A 19,892-nucleotide genomic window follows, 5' to 3' on the forward strand; every position below is an offset into this window, starting at 1 on the left:
TTTTTGGATAACAGCCTTTCAACTATTTGTTCAAAGCTTATCAGGTCAAAGTATGTCTCTTGCCTGTGATTGGTGAGGGGGGTCATTTTAAAATTAAGCACACCCAATTTTATATCTAACAGGATGACTCCCTTTCAGTGAATTCTTTTGGTGAGGACAATCTCTCACTCCAACCATTATTTTGGGAACTTTTCTTTCAGAAATATATTCCATCTTTTGAGTATTTTCTCTGATGAGAAATTATTATTCGTCCTCTTTATTATTTCAGGCTAGATCTGACACGTGGAAAAAGTGACAAGTTGCTCAGAGTCAAGTCTGCAAAGTGAGGTTGGGGTCCTGACATAGCCCTGACCCTGGACAAAGAGCCCCACCTGGGTGAAACCCAGGTAGAACGAGAACCTTACCTGCCTGGTGTTTCACAGGAGTGCAGTGGGGACCGAATGAGGGAAATGTGCAGATGTGTAAAGTGCTGTCATTAGCCTCATTAAGATTGGGGATTGGGATTGGGTAACCAGAAACTGATTTTCATTGTGCTGAAAATTACACCCAAAGATGAGCTGCCAAAATAATTTTAGCCATGACAGCGTCATCGAAATAACTGCCTGGCATCCCCAGGTGACTACTTTGAGAGCGAGCACACACTCAGGCATGCTTGTGGACACCCCAACCTGGAGGCTTCCAGGCCCTGGCGTTTCAGAGTGTGGTCACGTGACCAGCAGGCTCGTCCTCGCCTTGGAGCGGTTAGAAGTACAGCCACTCCCACTTGGACCCGCGGAATCGGACTGTGCAGTTTCACGAATCCCCAAGGGGTTCCTGGGACCCTGGAAGTTTGAGAAGCGCTGCACGCCACCAAGTGGCAGGCCAGGTCCCTGCACTGCAAAGCTCGGTGTGGGAGGTCCCTTGCCCGCCTCTTCTTACCTTGAGGAAGGCGTCCGGCCACACGGTGGGGGAGCCGTGGTTGAGCAGCTCCTGCACGGTGTGCTGCGGCGTGGCCTGGGGCGAGCAGGCGGCTGTCTGCAGCACGCGGGCCAGCGGCGAGGCGCCGCCGTAGTCGAGCGCCGCCGGGTCGGCGCCGTGCTGCAGCAGGAGGCGCGCCAGGCCGGGGGGCGCGTGGCCGCAGGCCTTGTGCAGCGGGCTGCGCTGGTCCTCGTCGCGAGCATCCGCCGCCGCCCCGTGCTGCAGCAGCAGCGCGCACAGGCGCAGGCAGCGCGCGTGCTCGTCGGGCCGCCTCGCCGCGCCGCACGCGGTGCTCAGGGCGGTCTCGCCACGGCAGTTCCTGGCGTCCACGCGTGCCCCGCGGCCCAGGTAGAGGCTTGCGTGCTCGTCCAGGCCGCGCTGTGCCGCCACGTGCAGCGGCGTGTCCCGGCCCGCGCCGCCCTGGCGGTGCACCGACGCGCCGTGCTCCAGCAGTGCCCGAGCGCACCTGCAGGGGAGGCTAAAGCTGGCCACCCACTCAGGCGGGGGCGACACTCGATTCCCACACCCTCACACCCCAACCCACCACGCCCTGGCTGCCGTTTATGGGCCTTCAGACACCCCACAGGGCGAGTCGGCTCCCTGAAAGAGCAAGGGTGGCCGGATAGGAATGACTTAAGCTCAAATCTGTCTTGCCCTGCTACGGGAGTTCAAACTGAACAGAAAAAGAGAAAATGAGATTATGGTGAACACGGTGGGTCTGAGGCCCACCGGTTACTAAATGGTGGACATAGCTGGGGACGTTTCTTAAGAACCCACGTGCACAATGATAAAACTTATGAGTAATTCGTAACTGCCTGGTGCTACTTTTGCAGGTAATGTGGTTCACATGACAGTGCTTGAAGCACTAATTACTTGGGTTCTTTGTCACAGGTGGCAGTTAAGGGAGGGCCTGGGAGTCACGGTTCTAAGGAGGGTCCCTTAGACAGGCCCGCATGTACCGCTTCTGTAAACTGCTTAGCTTTGGTGACAGTGTGACAAGGCTTGCGTTGGCCCCACGGAGGGAATGTAGCCAGCCCTCACAGCACTGACACAGATGGCACTGGGGTGTCCCTCAGGACTGGAATGCCTCCATTCTGCTGGCCCTTGTCCTTTGGGGGCACTCAAAACACCAGCCCCACATTAGTCACCCACTCCCAGGCCACCTCCTGGACATCACCGTCCCTCCATGTGGTTGCTCTACCTTTGGAATCTGACTCTCCCTCGTGGGGATTTCAGGCCACACCCTCTGGTCCCTGTAGCTCATGCACGGACGTGTCTGCGCTACTGAGACTTGAGTCCTTGACCCCTCATTCTCCCAGCCCTTCCACCCTTGCTTCGTTCTCTGGGCGGCACTCCAGTACCTCTCAGCATTCTCAATTCCCTTGAATTGAGGGGACGTGGCCATCCCCTAAGCGAGATGGCCAAGTCACCCACTCGGAACCTCTTCATCGTCCCCGCTCTCCCTTAGCTGCTGAGTGCCCCTGGGGAAACACCGCTGGTGGGTTGGCCTCTGGTCTCGGCTGGGCCTCAGGGACCTTCGGTTCACGCTTCCCAGGGGTGAAGGCCAGCTCCTCATGCCTTGCCCTATAGGGAGACTCCAAATGTCATCGCTAGACTCAAGTGACCGTAATTCTACTCTCCTCTCTCTGGAATCTACTCCTACGTCATTCACAGAGTGCGGGCTCTCCCGGGATCCGCCATCCTTCCTGCCTCTGCCAGCAAGTCTGCTCCCACACCCATTAGAATCTGCTCCTCCCACTACTGTTCCCTCCGTCCTCCATGGTCTAAGGGAGGGAGTCTCTCTGGATCAGCTTGACCCAGATGGAGTCCGTTCCTGCTTCCGGGGGGTCCTGCTCTGTCAATTACTTGCTCTTTGCCTTTCTCCTGCCCTTCTACGTCCCCCACCCCCGTTTCCGTTGGTCACCAGCCTTGTTAACTCCATCTCTTTAATAATCACTTAAACTGCTTCCGCCCTCCATTCCCGCCGCCGCTGGCCTTCGTTGAGGCCCAAATCCTTTCTTGCCTGAACATGAACGAGTCTCCTAATTTGTCTCCGTCTCCAGTCTCACAAGCTCCACACTACCCGGAAAGAACCTTTCTGTGTGAATCGGACGCGTGCCTGCTGCAAACCCAGCTGCGCCTGCTGCCTGCTGGAGAAAGCCCCGCCCGTCCCCCAGGACGCAGTGATCCAGCTCCCATGGACCTCGCCAGCCTCCTTTCCATCCTGTCCTCAGTCCTACCTGGCCAGGTGTGGTTCTGAGAACACACCCTGGCGGTTCCTGCCCCTGTGCCTTTGTGGTGCTTCTCCTCCCAAGGACGCCCTGCGTCCCGTGATGCGGATGCAGTCCCTGTTTCCTTCCTCTGCCTCTCGGGGCGCCGGCCTCCCCAGTGCCACCAGCCTAGGGTCACGCCCCTGTGTTGTCTTATGCTTCAGACATCAGTGCTTGGGCACAGCGTTGATCACACCATGCTTCAAATGTTCGTTAGCCTGTGCCACTCTGCTCCTAGACTGTTGGCTCCTTGAGTGTAGAAATGGGGGTTTATTTACCAGCTTCTCGGTGCCTCGTGCAGAGCAGCCCACTACTGGGGTTCCCTAAGAGCACGCTGAACAAAGGCATGTCCTTAATGAGCATCATTCAGCTTTCCCTCGTGATATTCCTGTCTGTCCTATTATTTACTGCACTGGGGCTCTGAGCGACATCACCCATTGAGGGTTTCCAGGCTGAAATGGCTGCTGGTAAATCTGTTTATATTTCCACCCAGGGACCCCCAGTAGGTTTTCATTTTCTCTCTGTATTGCTCTAGTCCCCATATCAGCAGTATCTTGAGAAGTGGTCTGTCTTGGGTGAAAGATATTTATAAACCAGTACAATTTGATGTGAAATGTCCTTTAGGACAATAACCAGCTCAGAGAGGGTGCGCATTTTACAAGCAGAGTGCTTCAGGTCTGCTTCCTCCATGCCTCTCCGGGAGGCATTTTGAACAGTGGAGCAGGAGGTTAGAATTCAAGGGTTCCATCTCATTTTGCCACTGAGCCTGTGTGCACTTGCAAACAATTACAAAACATGTTTTCTACCTTTTTTTTTTAAATTAAAGCAGCCCAGCCTCTCCAAAGACTTCCACAGGGAAATACGAGTGGTCCTCCTATCTCCACATCCACAGCCTATCTGGCTGGTGGCCAGGCTGCTATTTGCGACCAGGATACCTTTCAGAAGAAGGATACTGGCCCACCCGCTGGAGAGCTGGAGGTACTGTTTCCATTTTTAATGAAGAGCTTCTAATTGGCTAAACCTTGGCTCTTTCTTAGAGCAGGTCATGATGTAAGTTTTTTTTCTCAGAACACAAGCATGAGAAAAAAACAACACAACAACTTGACTGGGGCACAGGTCTGCTGGCACGCCCTGGGCAGTCATTAAAAACAAAGGTGTGGGAGCCTGTTTAATGACATGGAAAGCTATTTGTGATGGTTATGGGAAAAGATCAGGTTACAAAACAGTACTGAGCAGTCCTATTAAAAAACAACAACACAAAACCCCACAGACATGTATATGCATAGAAAGCAAGCCTAGGAATACACAGGCCAACGTGTGGATGATGGGGTGAGGGGTGCTTTTTGCCGATCTATATTTTCAAAATTTCCCAAAGGAATCAGTTTGAAAGAGGAACAATAGCAGAGGTTATTACTAACAAAACCATCCCCACCAGCCACAGCCGCGTGTACATGGATTCTAAGAACGTCAGTTTCGCCGTCCAGGTTCCCAGAACGGTCTCAAATTTTCCATTGATCTATTCAGGCATAAGCAGCCAACTTGGCAAGGATGAACGGCAGTGCCAGTGGGAAAGTGAGCCGAGAGGGGAGGGCTGGGGCGGGTCGGAGGTGCTTGGTGATAAGCAGAGACATGAGAACAGTCTTGGGGACCTGCTGGACCTGACCTCATATGGGTCAGTGTCTCCAGTGGGAAAAGCATGACCCCAGCCTGTGCAGGCCTGCGGGTAATCCAGCTGTGCCCGAGTCCTTCCCTCCCGGGGGAGATTTTGTCAGGAGGTTTCCTGCTACTCAGACAGGCGAGTCAGAAAGGTCTGGAGCCAAGTGTAGAGTCCCATCTGAGGACGTCCGAACGAGTTGTCTCTGTCTTACAGGGTATTAAGGAGACACCATGTTGTCTGAGCAGCTTCTGATTGGAAGCGACTTGGGCAGACTCGAACCCTCCAATCCCTCATCCCCATCTTCATGGGGACAAGCTGTCACAGGGGCCCGAGGTTGACAGTACACTTTAGCTCGAGCCAAAAGGCAGGAGTTAGTAGAGATGAGCCCACCAAGGACTGTTGAATTAGTGTCATATTATTTCTAAAGGCGGAGAAAGCACTCGGCCCACATCCTGCATGCCACGCCCACCCATCCTCTACCATATTCCCAAGCACCAGTCACTTCCTGGGCGCAGAGGGCCTTCGTGGGGACAGCCTCAGCTTGGCTTTCCCACTGCTCACCTTTTCCCTGGCCCTTTTACACCACCTGCCACGTCTTCCTGCCTCCCAGGAGACAGCACCTGCTCCAGGCTCTGCTTCATGGTCATCATCTTCCCTCCTCCCGCACTCTGTTTCCACAAAGCCGCAGAAATGGGGTTTCACAGCCTCTGGCCTTGAGCCGGGAGTGCACAGGATTCCCCAGCTACTTAGTTTTTCATTTATTGTCATTTTTAATGTTACCTTTAGTTTTTGCAACAAATCTGCATTGTGGGTAGAATTTACAGGTGGGGAAACTGAGGCTTAAAAGAAAACCAGCGACTTGCATAAGGCCAGACATCCAGGACGTGACAAAGCAGAGACCTCGGTGGCTGTGTTTGGCTTCAAAGTTCTCAGTCCCACCACCCACCCTGCTGCGTCTTCCCATCGACATTATTTGTGGAGCACCTTCTATGAGCCAGGCACTGCACTAGGCACTTCTCATAAGTTATCTCTGAACTTTCCATTCATCCATCCATCCACCCATCCATCCATCCATCCATCCATCCAGTAGAGAACATCATCTGTGCTTCGTACAACAGCCTTTCAAGGCAGGGGAAGTGTTTCTTCTTTGAAACCCTCCACAAGAATTTCTGGACAGACTCCCTGACAGGACACTGAAGGCATGGACCTTGTGCTATGGGGCTGGCAGTCATCACCCACTGCTTGCCTAGTCCTGCCAGCAACCCTGCATGATAGATTTCATCCCCCCCCCCGTTTTCAGCGAGGATTCGGTTTTTGAGGTTTGAGCAGTGACCTCATGGGCAGGGACCTGGGAGATGACGGTGACCCCACAGCCAGCACATCCTGCTTGAAAGGATGTGAAGAGTAGCTACCACCAGGTAACAGCCCAGCTCAACAACCGCTGAAAGATGGTACCGAGCTAGCAGGGTAGCCATAGTGACAAAGAGCCATTAATAAGAAGTCTGAATTCGAGATTCAAAATATCACTTATTGTTTTGGTGGGAGACAGACCTTGCTTAAGGAGCTTTGTGGGATATCTGAAGCACCCGTCTCCTGGGCAGCGGTCTCTGTCAGCGGAAGCCACTGGGTCCTCGGACAATCCGGACGGCCCTTCACTGTTCCCCTTCTTGCTGCCCAACCCCCCTCTGACACACAGAAGGGGTTTCACGTCGACAGCGTGTCCAGTGAGAGTAACGGGTGTCAGGAGCCAGTCTGGTTGAATCTCGTTGCCGCTCCTTTTTCTTCTTGGGGTTGACATGGAGTCAGATGGGGTGAAGACATGTCCCCGGGGCAGGGTGGCTGGAGCCCCAAGGCTGGGTCCATGGGTGGGGGCAAAAGCGGCTGTCTGGATGCTGGGCAGGTGCCAGCCTGTGGCGGGCAGGGGACATGGGGGAGAGACTTGGGGGAAAACATCTCATTTCTAATGAAGGCATGGAATGAACACTCCCTCCCGTGACGACTCTATCTAGCTCCGAATGAGGGCGTGAGGGACAGGAAGCCTCTTCCCCAAGGCGTTGGTGCAGAAACAGCTCCCCTTGACTTCCCTGGGCCTTCTGCTGAGCCTCTCTTTTGGGGACCCATCACCCGCCCCTTTCTTTCTGTTCTGTGCTTTCTTCTCTCTGCCTTTCCTCTGCATGCTCAGCTCTGAGAGGTTCGAGCACAAATGTTTACAGTTGAAATGGCTGAAGGCCAATCCTTAAGGGTAGAGGGGAGGCTGTGGGAGAAACCGGCCGGCCATTTCTGTGGTTTCTCTTGAAGCAATGACTGCCATTTAATTTTTTTCTGAAGTGTTGGATGGTTGTGGCTGGTGATATTTTGGGTAAATGCTCCCCATTTTGCAAATGGAACCCTGCATTTTGGGGAACTGAGAAATGATTTGGGGAACAAACTTTGAGAAGTCAGCTTCACGGTTTGCCTCATTTGCTCACGAAGTAGTATATGACTTTCTGGAAATTTCATTCAATAGAAATGGACAACCCTTCTCTACTTCCCTGGTCCCAGTGGATGAAGTGGGTGACCCAGAAGCATCAGAGAAGGGGAGAGGAATCAGGAAAAGCGAAAGAAAAGGCCCTACCCCTTCTTGGGCTGGGGTGGGGGTGAGGTCGGGGGAGCTTTGAATTGGATGAGAGGAAGGTTTCATGTGTATTTGTATTTATGTATTTTTAAAGTGAGGTAAAATTTGCATACAGATAAATGCATAGCTCTTACGATTACAGCTGTGTGAATGTCTTCAAAAGCATACACCTGTAACCAACATCCCATTCAATACGCACACTGTTTCCATCTCTCCAAGAGGTTTTCCCTTGTGTTTGCTACCAGCCAGTCATCACCCCCGTAGGCAACTACAGGTTTTATTTCTCACACCACGGCTTAGTTTTGTCTTTTCTAGAACTTTCCTTTTACTGTGTCTGGCTTCTTTTGCTCAGAACAATGTCTGACATTCATCCGTATCATTGCATACATGAGTAACTCGTTCTTTTTTATTGGAGTCACATTTAATTGCATGGATATACCACAATTTAAAAATTCATTCTCCTATTGATATTGGTGGATATTTGGGTTTTGCCATTTTTGTGTGTGTGGCGTTTATGAATAAAGCTGCTATCTTTGTATAAGTCTTTTTGTGGACTTACGTGTTCTCATTTCTCTAAGGTAAATATCTAGAAGTGGAATTGCTGCTAGGTGTGTGTATTTTTAACTTTCAAAGAATCTGCCAGTTTTCCAAAGTGATTATATCATTACACACTCCCCACAACAACGTATGGGCGTTCTGGTGGCTCCACATTCTTGCAAATATGTGCTGTTGTCATTCTTTATGACTTTAGCCCTTCAAATGAGTGTGGACAAGTGAATATTTCCTTGTGGTTTCAATTTGTATTTCCCTGATGAGAAATGATGTTGAACACCTTCTCATTTGCTTATTGGCCATTTGTACATCTTTCCTGAAGTGTCTGATTGAGGCTTTTGCCCAGAGGATAAAGGTTTGATTTCGCCTGGATTACCTGACAGTGAGTCCCAGGTGTTCAAGTGGGACTTGGCAAGTGACCAGAAAACTGAGTAATCTGCCTGAGATGCTATAAAGGGCAGGAAAGGGGGTAACCCAGGGACAGGACAAGTTTGGAAGGTGGTGATTAGAGGTGAGCAGAGCTACCTCCTGACTCTACACAGCTTTTGAAAAAAATTAGGTTAGCAAAGGAGAGAGCTTTTAGCATCCATCTCTCTAATAACACTTGGCTTTCGAGCCTGACTCTGACAATTTCCACTGTGTGCCACCTAACTGGCAAATCATGGGCCCGCGATGAGCCTCAGTTTTCTAATCTGTAGACTGCGGATAACCATGCCTTGCAGGCCTGCTGGGGGGAGCGTAGCAAGTAAGACACTTACGAGTGCAAGTGCTTAGGGATGAGTGACGTTCCACAAATATCAAAATAGCCGATTGGGGCAGCCGCTCTGCTACACCGTGGTCTTTAATATTCCTCACGATGCCTCAAGCTCCCAGTGATGCAAACCAGGTTTTCTCCCCTCTGGTTGAACAATGAATCAATCATCCATCTGGGAGGTGGAAGGGTCCACTGGTTTATGGATTAGGTATCAATGCGCGTGAGCCTGTCACCTCATGCAGGTCAACTTCCTGCTATCAGGTGGAGACATCTGGGGTTGGGGTGAGGACTCTGAACAGTTATCCCCACTCGATCCATCCTTTCCTGCCAGAGTGCCTTTCTTACCTCCGGAAAAGCAATACTTCCGTTCTACCCAGATTTCAGCCTGCTGGGTCTGAACTAGAAAAGCATTGCCTGATGATTTTCTTCACTGATTCCCCCAGCCCCCTGCCTCCCCAAGATAACTAGCTGCTCTCGTAGGTCCAACTCTGGCTTCTGAATTATTTTTTATTTACTTTTTTAGCTGAGCCATCCTGCCACCTGTTGGCAGCTCAACAGCAGCTCAGCTCAGGCCGGGAATCGAACTGGCGACCCTGTCGCTCAGAGCTCGCACTCTTGAGCGAGCTCTTAACCAACTGAGCCACTTGGCCGGCCCATCTGAATTATTTTTTATTTAGTTGAATTGACACAACTGGGACAAAAAAAGTAAACTTGTATGCTTTGTACTAATATGTTTGTGAAGGAAGCAAGCCCTCTTCACTTCTGTTTAAATCAGGACAGCGTTGGGTGAGAAAAAGAATCGGGACTCTGGTAATCCTTTTCTCATTTTAATCATCTCAGAATTTGAAAAAAGGTCAAGGAGAGGAATCTGATAATACAGAGGGCGAGGCTGGCATGTAGGTTACTAATGTGAAGAGAGTAACTTTACTGGAACTTTTCTTTTTGGGAAAAATCTCTTCAAAAGTCTCCTAGATTAAAGGTCCAATCTCCTTTTTGTGAGTGTTGAATTCTGAATTCTGAAGCTTGCTGGTTGGAAGGAAGCACAGACAATTTTTTTTTTTTAATCCCAGGAACTCAGAGACTCAAAGGTTTGAAAGTCCTACACCCATGGTGAATTGCCGACTAAAAGGGGATGGAGCAGAACTGGGTCCCTAGGTGCAGAGACCATTGTCACCAACAGTAAGAAAATGAAATGGCTCTGTATGTAGGTCAACGACCCCCTCTCTACTGTAAGGTAAAAAAATTAAGGATGACCTAAAATCTACTATGTATAAAGAGATTCTAGAGAAAGTAGCTTGTCAAAGCCATAATGTTTATACTACCTGAAGCCAGACCTCCTCGGAGTCTAACTTTAGGGGGACTCTTGAAGCTGAAAAGCGGTGGTCAAAACCTCCAGCCCTTTCTGACATCTATTAACTTTTTATTCTTCAAGGAGGTTGGCTGTTATTGTAGAGGTGTTCAGTGGATCTGCCACCTTTCCCATTATCATCATTGATAGCGGAGGGATTCGAAGTCAGCGACATGTAGTTCTCCCTGAACTTCTGCTGTGTTCATCACTCATCTTAAACTTTCTCCCAATAACCGGGATTTAAATAAGTCAAAACTGTCAAATTAAATTGACAGGGAGAAAGACTCACAGAGAGAGACACATAGAGGCAGAAGAGAAAATGAGAAGAAATAGAAGAAAGACGGGGAGGAAGACAAAAGAAAAGAGATTTGACACAGCCCCACTTTCATACAAAGACATTTTAAAAGTCCTCATTAAACAAGGTGCTAGACCTGTATGATTTTTGAAAACCAACCGAGCTAGGAAATTAGTTTCTATTGTACAGTATATAAGCCGAGTCCCTCTAATGGTCTCTGTACGCGCCTCAGCCCCTTATGATGTCCAAATGTAAGCTTGTTGGCTTGCGTTAGGGAGATTATCAGGATTCACAATATTTTGTGCTCTGATAGTTGTTGCATTCTCATTTCTTAGTAAAAAGCAGTATTTCGAATATGATTTAAGTGGGAGGTTGGAACTCAAGGCGTGAGGCAAATTTGTGTTTTAAAACTCTTTTAATTTTTAAAATTATTTTAGATTTACAGAAGAGTTGCAAAGATAATACGGAGAGTTCCCAAATCTCCATCACCCAGCTTCACCTAAAGTTACCATCTTACAATATTATGGTACATCTCTCAAAATGAAGAAATTAGTACCATTCTAGTAACTGAACTGCAGACTTTGTTTGGATTTCACCAGTTTTCCCACTAATGCCCATGTTGGGTACCATGTTGGATTTAGAGAACTTAATTCTGAACAAAGGAAAGGAAATATAGACCATCTTTTTGGGGGGCTAGGAGGCATGGTGTCTTCCTAGACATGGAACATTGTCAGATGGGTTATGTTTTCCACAGGAGCATGTTATAATTGGGAGTTATGTTCTTGACTCAGGATATCAGCAAGTAAGTCATAGATGACCAACAGACATGGACATAAAGGAAAGAAACAACACCCCCATATTCATTTAAAATGGAGAAATGCTGTTTTAATACCCATAAAAGAAACATAATGACTATAAAAGAGGCCCCAGCAATTGCGGTCAGCACCTACATAATTCTTACTATATGCCAGGCTTTTCTAAATATTTTTCTAAGCATTTTATCTACATTAACGCATTTAATTCTCATAAGCATTCTATGTAGTAGGCTCAAGTATTATCCCTATTTGACAAATGAGAACACTGATACAGAAATATAAAATAACTTGCCCAAGGTTGCACAACTAGTAAGTGTTGGAATTGGGGTTCAACCAAGGCCTCAAATGTAAAATATATACTTGTAGCATATACAATTATATAGTATAAAAGCATGATAAAAACTGAGAGCAATTAACATACAATTGATTAATTACTTTGCCTGCTTTCTTAGTACATAGAAAGACTTTTGCTTTAATTTGGTCAGCTTATGTCCTTTGATAAAGGTGATATGTCTTTCTGTCCTAGAAAATTCTCAGTAGAAATTGACCAGCCCACACCCCAGACTTCCAAGCACATCGTATATTCTACACATTTCTGGTCCCAGCATCTAGTACACTGCTTTTTCATTACCTCCTCTCCCCTGACTTTGAAAGCATCTTGAGGGTACAGACTGTCTAATGCAGTCCCAGCACCTCAAAGAATTCATTGGCAGTTGGACACCTGCAGGAATGGAATCATTATGGGTTGACCTTGGAGCTATGCTTTCCAAAAACAGATGGGATTTCCATGATTTTGTCACCAGATGGCAACAACTTTGTACAGCAGCAAATCATCTGCCAAATGAGTCAAGAACAGAAATGGGTGGTTAAAACCAGGTAGAAATGAACCCCATGTGGAATAATTAGAAAGAAGCTCCCTGTTGAGCGTGGAGAACGCCTGCAGCTGAGGACAGAAATGAGTCCCAGGGTTTGAGGGCACTCCCCAGCATGATTGGCAAATGCTCAATTTCTTGACCTCCTAAAGGGCCTCTGGGCTCCCAGGCTGGGGCCCAGTGACGGGGACCCAGGCAGAGCCCAGTGGGCTCTGGAAGCTGAGGAGATGGTGCTGGGAATCTACAGAAGCCAAGACAGCTAGCTTTGCAGGGCAGACTTTTGGGGGGGCCAAGGGATTGTTGAGGAGATCTTTGCAGAGAAAAAACTTTGCACAGGGTCCCCTTGAGTATTCAGTTGAGTAGTGATTAGTATGTGTGCACGTGTGCACGTGTGTGTGTGTGAACTACCTGAGGCTGGGGACATAACCACCTGAAAGGAGTAGAGAGAATCAAGCCCACAGCATGCACCAGTCCAGGAATAGAGCCTGTTCTCAACAACCAGAGTGCAAAACCTCATAAATGATGAGGCATGGATGAGAGTACTATGAAGGGTATTGTCTCAGTACTGGGGAGAAAAATTAACCTTAGACTGAATACTGCACTAATCTTGCCTAGTGAAGCTTAAAAGCAAACCCCGAAAGGATCAAACTATTTTCAAGTAACTTTACATCCCAGGACAGAGATCAAGAATATTGACAGGAATACAAAAATATCCAGCACCCTACAAAATGAATGAACAGAAAAAAACCCCACCAAAAACCCAATCAATTAAAATTGACCCAGATGGTAGAATTAGTAGACAGGGACATTAAAATAGTTATAACTGTATTCCACATGTTTGAGAAGCTAGAGCAAAGATTGAACATGTTAAGTAAAGACATGGAAGATATAAATTGGAAGACTGTATGTTTAAAGTTGAAAACTATAATGTCTGAGATGAAAAATACACTGACTAGGATTGATGGCAGATCAGATATTTCAGAACACAAGATAAATCAATTACAGAGAAAAAAAAAGAACAACAAAGCATCAATGAACTGCAGAATGACTTCAAGTGATTTAATATACATGCAATAGAAGTCCCTGAAAAAGAGGAGGGGATTGTAAAGAAAAAATGTGAAGAAATAATTGCCCCATAATTTCCAAATTTGATGAAAAGTATAAGCCCACAGATCCAAGAAACTCAATGAATCTCAAGGACAAGATATAGGAAGAAAAGTAAATCAAAGCACATCATTATCAAATTGCTTAAAACCAGTGATAAGGAGAAAATCTTAAAACCAAAAAAAAAAAAAGGACATTATGTATGAAAGAACAAAGATGAGAAGGACAGATTTTAGAAGACCGTGGAGCCATGTGTCTAAAGTACTGAGAATAAAAAAAAGTACCTTTCAAACACTCAAGTAGAAATAAAGACTTTTTCAAACAAACACCGAAAGAATTCATCACCAGCAGACCTTCACTATAAGAAATGTTAAAGAAAGCCCTTCAAGCAGAAGGAAGATAAAACCAGATGGAATCATTGATCTATACAAAGGAATGAAGGAACCTGGAAATGGAACTACATAGGTAAACATAAAAACATTTTTTTATTTCACTACATTTAAAAGATAACTGGCTGTTTGAACAAAAATAATAATAATGTATTGTGGTACTTCCATGCAGAAGTAAAATGTATGCTACCAATAGCATAAAGGCCAGGAGGAGAGAAATGGAAGTAAACTGTCATATGGTTTTTATATTATATGTGAAGTTGGATGATATTACTTGAGGACACACTGTGATAAAGTAAAGATGTATTCTATAAACCTTAAAGCAACTACTAAAATGACACAACAAAAAGTTATATATAATAAGCCATAAAGGAGATAAAATGGAATCATGAAAAATGCTCAATACAGAAGAAGGCAAAAAAAAAAAAGGAACAAAGAATGGATGACAAAAAATAGCAATATGTTTGATTTGAACCTAACCATATCCAAATAACATTAACTATAAATGATCTAAACACTCAATTAAAAGGCAGAGACTAGCAGGTTGGATTAAAAAAACCCCACAAGTCCCAATTATAATCTGCCTATAATAAATCTACTTTAAAAATGAAGACACAAACTGAGGATGGCCTTCAATCAGTAATCAGCAAGGAACTGAGACCTTCAGTCCAATAGTTCCTGAGGAACTCAATTCTGCCTATAACCATAAGAGTTCAGCAGCAGAGTCTTCCTCAGTTGATCCTTCAGATGAGACCCTAGCCCTTGGGGACATGCTGATTACAGTCTTGTGAGGGCCTCTAAAGTAGAGGACCCAGCTAAGGTATGGCCAACCTCCTCACCCACAGAAACCATGAGATAATAAATGTGTGTTCTAAGTTTTGAAGTTTGTGGTAATTTGTACTCACAGCAAACTACAAATAGTGGGGAGCCCTCTCAGTCTGCAAAATATCATCTAAAAAATACATATAATATCATAATTAATGGTGAAAGATCTAATGCTTTCCTCTAAGATCAGGAATAAACAAGTTGTCTGCTCTCATTACTTCTATTCAATATTGCACTGGAGGTTCTATCCATTGCAATAAAGCAAGAAAAAGGAATACAAGACATCCAGATTGAAAAAAAAAAGTAAAATTGTGTTTATTCACAGATGATATGATTGCTTACATGGAAATCCTGTCAACTTTACAATAGGCTACTAGAACAATTAGTGAGCTTAGCAAGGTTGCAGGGTACATGATTAATCTACAAAAATAAAATTATAAATTTTGTATAGTACCTACATGCCATCAGAAATTTAAATAAAAAATACCACTTACAAAAGCATCAGATATATGAACTACTTAGGGATAAACCTGACAAAATATGTGCAAGCCTTATACGCTGAAAACTAAAAAAATGTGGCTGGGAGAAATTAAAGACCTAAATAAACGGAGGGCTTTACTGTGTTCATGGGTTTCAAGATTCAGGATTTTTATGATGTCAGTTCTCCCCAAGTGGATTCACAGCAACCCCAGTCAAAACCCAGCATCAGCCTTTTGTGTAGAAACAGACAAACTGATTTTTTAAATTTACATGGAAATGCAAAGAGTCTAGAATAGCCAAAACAACTTTGGAAAAGAAGAACGGTGCTCATTGCTGCTAATGGACCTTCAAGATTTTTCATAGAGCCACAGTGTTCAATACAATGTGGTGCCGGTGTCAAAATGGACAAATACGTCACTGGCATAGAACAGAGTTAGGGGGGAATGGCTTTGCCATGGAGCCCTGGTGACCTTGCACGTATCCATGTAGGTCACACAAACAGAGGTCTGAACCACTGCTGATCTAAGTCTTGGCAGAACACGCCGTGATCCTCCCAGGTGGGAGGCTTGTAAGGAGCTGCTAAAGTCCCCTTGCCCCTGTATGTCTCTTGGAAGGCTTTCATAAGACAGTTTTTCTTTGCCTCCTGGGTTCTCATGAAGTTTGAGACTTCCTGCCTTGCCCTGCACCCCCCTAGACCCCCAATACAGCTGCAGAGTATAGAACCGTCCAGCTGAAGTCTAGGTTTGGCTGTTCATGAACAGGGTAACTTACAACTCATATTGCCACCACCTGGCCCCTTTTGTTTAGACATTGTTTTTTTTGTGGTGTGTGGGACAAGGACGGTGAGGAATTGGCACCTTTGGCTGTTCTCCTTTCCACTGTGTGTGTAAGTGACGCATGGTGTGACTCTAAGAATGGCTCCTTGGGTCCTTACCAATTAAATCAGTCAGACCTTGCGCTGTCTTGCGTGTACTTAACAAGACAGTCCAGAAAGAAACCCACGCATATGTAGTCAGCTGATTTTCAACAACGGCGCAAAGTCACTTTAGTGGCGAAAAGAAAGGCTTTCAGACAAATGGTGTTGGAACAAGTGGCTATCCATACACACACACACACACACACACACACACACACACACAAAATGCTTCCAGCCATACCTCACCTCACACCACATTCAGAGATTAACTCAAAATGGGGTTTAAACTTAAATGTAAAATATAAAATTATTAAATTTATAGAGAAAAACAGAAGGAAATCTTTGTGACCCCTGGTTAGGCAAAGGTTTTTTTTTTTAGATACAATAACCCAACGCAATCCCTAAAAAAAAAATTCATAAGCTGGGTCCCACCAAAATTAAGAACTTCTGTTCTTCGAAAGATACTTTTAACAGAAGAAAACATATGCCAGAGACTGGGAGATAATATTTATAAATCACAGTCTGACAAGGGACTTGTATCCAGAATATATAAAGAAATCTCAAAATTTAAGAAGGAAACAAGCAACCCAATTTTTAAAACAGGCATGTCGCCAATGAAGGTATATGGATGGCAAATAAGTACATGAGAAGATGTACTTGTCTTTAGGGAAATGCAAATCATTTCTCAAATAGACTTGTACACACCTGCAGAATATCTACAATTACAGAATGTCCACACCAAATATTGGTGAGGCTGGAGCAACTGGCACCCTCCGACACTGCTGGTAGGAATGTAAAAGGGTACGGCCACTCGGGGAACCAGTGGGGCAGTTTCTTACAAGGTTATCTCTTAACCATATCATAGGACCCAGCCATTCCAATCCTAGGTGCCTATACCCATCTGAAGGCGAATACACAAATGTTCATAGCAGCATTGTGTGTAATAGCCCCAAGCTAGAAACCGCCAAATGTCTTTCAACATATGGATGGAGAACACATAGCCATGCAGTGATACCGCGGATAAGAGGAGTGAAATACGGATACACACAACATGATGACTCTCAAAGGAACGATGGTGGTGACAGAAGCCAGACAGAAGAGAGTGCATTCCATTTATATAAAATCCCAGCAAATCCAGGCTAAACTATAGCGCAAATCAGTGAGCTAATGAGGAAGGGAGCCGGGAGATACCAATGGGGCAAGGGCACCTTTTGATGGTGATGGGTGTGGTGTGTTCACTCCCCTGATAAATAGGGATGGTGTCACGAGCGCATACATGTCTGTCCAGATTTATCAAGTTGTACGCTTTACACACGTGCCGCTTATTGTGTGGCGTTACACCTCAGTGAGGCTGTTTCTAAAAAGCATGTCCTTCGGACACTGCTCCCTCAGTCACTCTCAGGACTGGGGGTGCTCTCGCGCGCCTTTCTGGGTTCCACTCTGCACTCAGGTGACATGTGGAGGCGGTGCCCCTGCCTGGGTCACTGAGAGCGCCGTAGTCCTGCCAGCCTGCACTTACCATGGTGATTTTATTTAATCCTCGCTACAGAGATAGAAGGCCAAGAAATTACAACCCCGAGGGCAGGGACTGGAACGTTTTGACTAAAAGAAATGTCAAGATGACATACTGCAAGCTGAGAAACCGAACATAAATCCTGCGCAATGACAGGGTGGCCCTGCCGCCACTCCTGGACCTACTGGACCCCATGGGGACGGACATTCTGCAAGGACAAACGGGGGCTGGATGGGGTGGTTGCAGAGCCCCCAGAACCCCAGCACCTGAAAATGCCCGGCCCGGCTCGGCTTCCTAGTGGGGCTCTGAGGCCCCGCCGGAGGAGCTAACCATTTATGTCACACTGTGACAATTATCCTGCATAAAATTATCATTAAAAACCCTAATTTTTCAGCCTCCAACCCCGCCAGTGGCCTTTTAGCATCCTTCAGGGCGGCGTCTGCGGGCCCTGATCACCCCGCTCATTACCTCGGTGTGGCGCCTCCCCCCTCACGCTCGCAATCAAGGCTAATTACGCTCTCCCGGCGCCGCGGGCCGGAGCCGGGGTCCGGGCCCGGGGGTGGGGCTCTGGGTGGAGCGCGCCGTGGGGCCGCGGTGCTGGCCGAGGGCGGGCTCTGGGTCAGGGTGGGGTCGGTTGGCGCGGGGTGCTAGGGGCGGGGCGGGGCCATCGGGCTGGGGGCGGGGACCGGGCGGAGGGGCGTGGCCGGCGCCGAGGGGCGTGTCTTACCCGAGGGAGGCGGCCGTGCGGCAGAGGTGCAGGGGCGCCAGGCCCTCTGCGCTGAGCAGGTCGGGGTCGGCGCGGTGCTGCAGCAGCAGCTGGGCACAGGCCGTGTGGCCTCCCAGGCAGGCCTCGTGCAGGGGCCCCCGGCCGCCGGGGCTGGCGTCGGGGTCCGCGCCGCGGCTGAGCAGGTGGCGCACGCAGTCCGCATGGCCTCCGGCCGCCGCGATGCACAAGGGCGTGGTCAGCTCCCGCTTGTACTCCAGGGTCCAGAGGCCTGCGGGGAGGGGGAGAAGCGAGATGAGTGGGGGGCGCCAGGGCGGGGCTGGGGTCCATCAGGGCTGAAGTAGGGTGAAACCATCTCTGAAAAGAAGGCACCAGGTGGGCCTGCAGGGAGATGGGCAAGGACGCTGAGGGTTGGGTCGGAGAAACCCAGCGAGATCCAGCTAAGCGCACGGATGGGGTGAGGGCTAGGGAGACAGAGGGAGGAACACAAACGCAGAGCGGGGCAGACAGAGAGATATCAAGGGAACACAGAAGTGTAGGGAGATGGAAGGGCACACACCACACACACACACACACACACACACACACAGAGAAGCTGAACAGAGACATTGAGAAGGAGGCAGAGATGGAGACACGGGAGAAAGGGAATAACAAGGAGCTTGAGGAGGCCAAACCTGAGCCAGAGAGAATGGGGGGCTGTGTGGAGCTAGGGGGCAAGCAGGATGGTTGTGCCAAATATGGGGTGACTGGGGACTTGGGTGCCAGTCAAGGTGTTAAAAGCCGACCAAGCAGGGTGGACAGTGAGGACCTGACATTCCCCAGGCCCTGAATTAGGGACAGCTGAAGGGTGGAAAGTCAGCTGTGGATTTTTCTCTCATTCAACCCCACACGTATGTACCCTTTATCATTAAGAGCAGAAGGCAACAGACAAAACAAACGGACCCATGGCACCAGCATCGCTCAAGAAAAGGACTCGGAAAGTTTGGGCCTTGGAAGTGGCCGAGTTTAGAAGCGCGCTTTGATGTGGCGGGCCACGTTCAGCGGGCTCTGGCTTGTTTCTGTGCGGTTTTTAGGTGTGTGTGTGTGTGTGTGTGTGTGTGTGTGTGTGTGTGTGTGTGTAGGGTTGCTCTTTCTTGCGGGATGAATGGAGCAGGTGCCATGCATTTTACTTCTCTGAAAACTTTGGGCTTTCAAAAGGCCCGTGGAAGGTTGTTAGCGTCCAGGAGCGCTCGTGGAGATAGGGGGAGCAGCCCCTGGTGAATACACTTCAAGGGACAGGATTTCACATGGCAGGAATGCCTTCTGATAATGATGGAAGAATCGATCCCGTGGCTGTAATGAGCTGCGGAGGAGACCCTTTTCACAGGCCACCTCCTTCCTGGGACCCATGCTGTGCAGTGTTGAAAGACCACTCATAATTACCTACCTGCAGAGTTCCGGCCTGCCCCACGTCCCCACGGCCCAGCCTGGAGGTTGTTACACACTCCGTGGGGGCGTGTGGCGGCCTGTCATCCTGGTGGTGGATGATGGTGGCCAGCGGCCCAGGGGCTCATGGGCTGCCTTTCCCAGTGAAGACCTGCTCTGATTTGGAGCACGAAGGGCGGGTGTAGTCCTAGACGATGACAATGACCTACATTCCGGCAGGGCCAGCTCCTCGTTCTTGATTCTGCTCGTTTTTCTGCGCTAGGAAGTCTACTTACTGGGGGGAAGGATGGGGGTGCTGCATTCTCCAGGGCTGCTGAGTTCCCAGCCCAACTCCACCCACCGGCAGCTCTGTTCACCCACCCTGGATTCCCGAGCCTGCCCA

The 19,892-nt window shown here is 48.1% G+C and overlaps 1 protein-coding gene across 1 annotated transcript in view; it reads right to left on the bottom strand.

Annotated features, from left to right (window-relative positions):
* Window positions 1-19,892, bottom strand: part of ASB18 (ankyrin repeat and SOCS box containing 18) — a 41,652-nt gene that overhangs the window by 19,491 nt on the left and 2,269 nt on the right. The window contains exons 2-3 of the mRNA XM_019628058.1: window positions 18,089-18,356; window positions 919-1,423 (exon numbers count right to left, since the gene is read on the bottom strand). Coding sequence (XP_019483603.1) covers window positions 919-1,423; window positions 18,089-18,356 — 773 coding nt within the window. The remainder of the gene's footprint in view (window positions 1-918; window positions 1,424-18,088; window positions 18,357-19,892) is intronic.

The sequence above is a fragment of the Hipposideros armiger genome, unplaced genomic scaffold, assembly GCF_001890085.2.
Source record: "Hipposideros armiger isolate ML-2016 unplaced genomic scaffold, ASM189008v1 scaffold_17, whole genome shotgun sequence".
Lineage (NCBI taxonomy): Eukaryota > Metazoa > Chordata > Mammalia > Chiroptera > Hipposideridae > Hipposideros > Hipposideros armiger.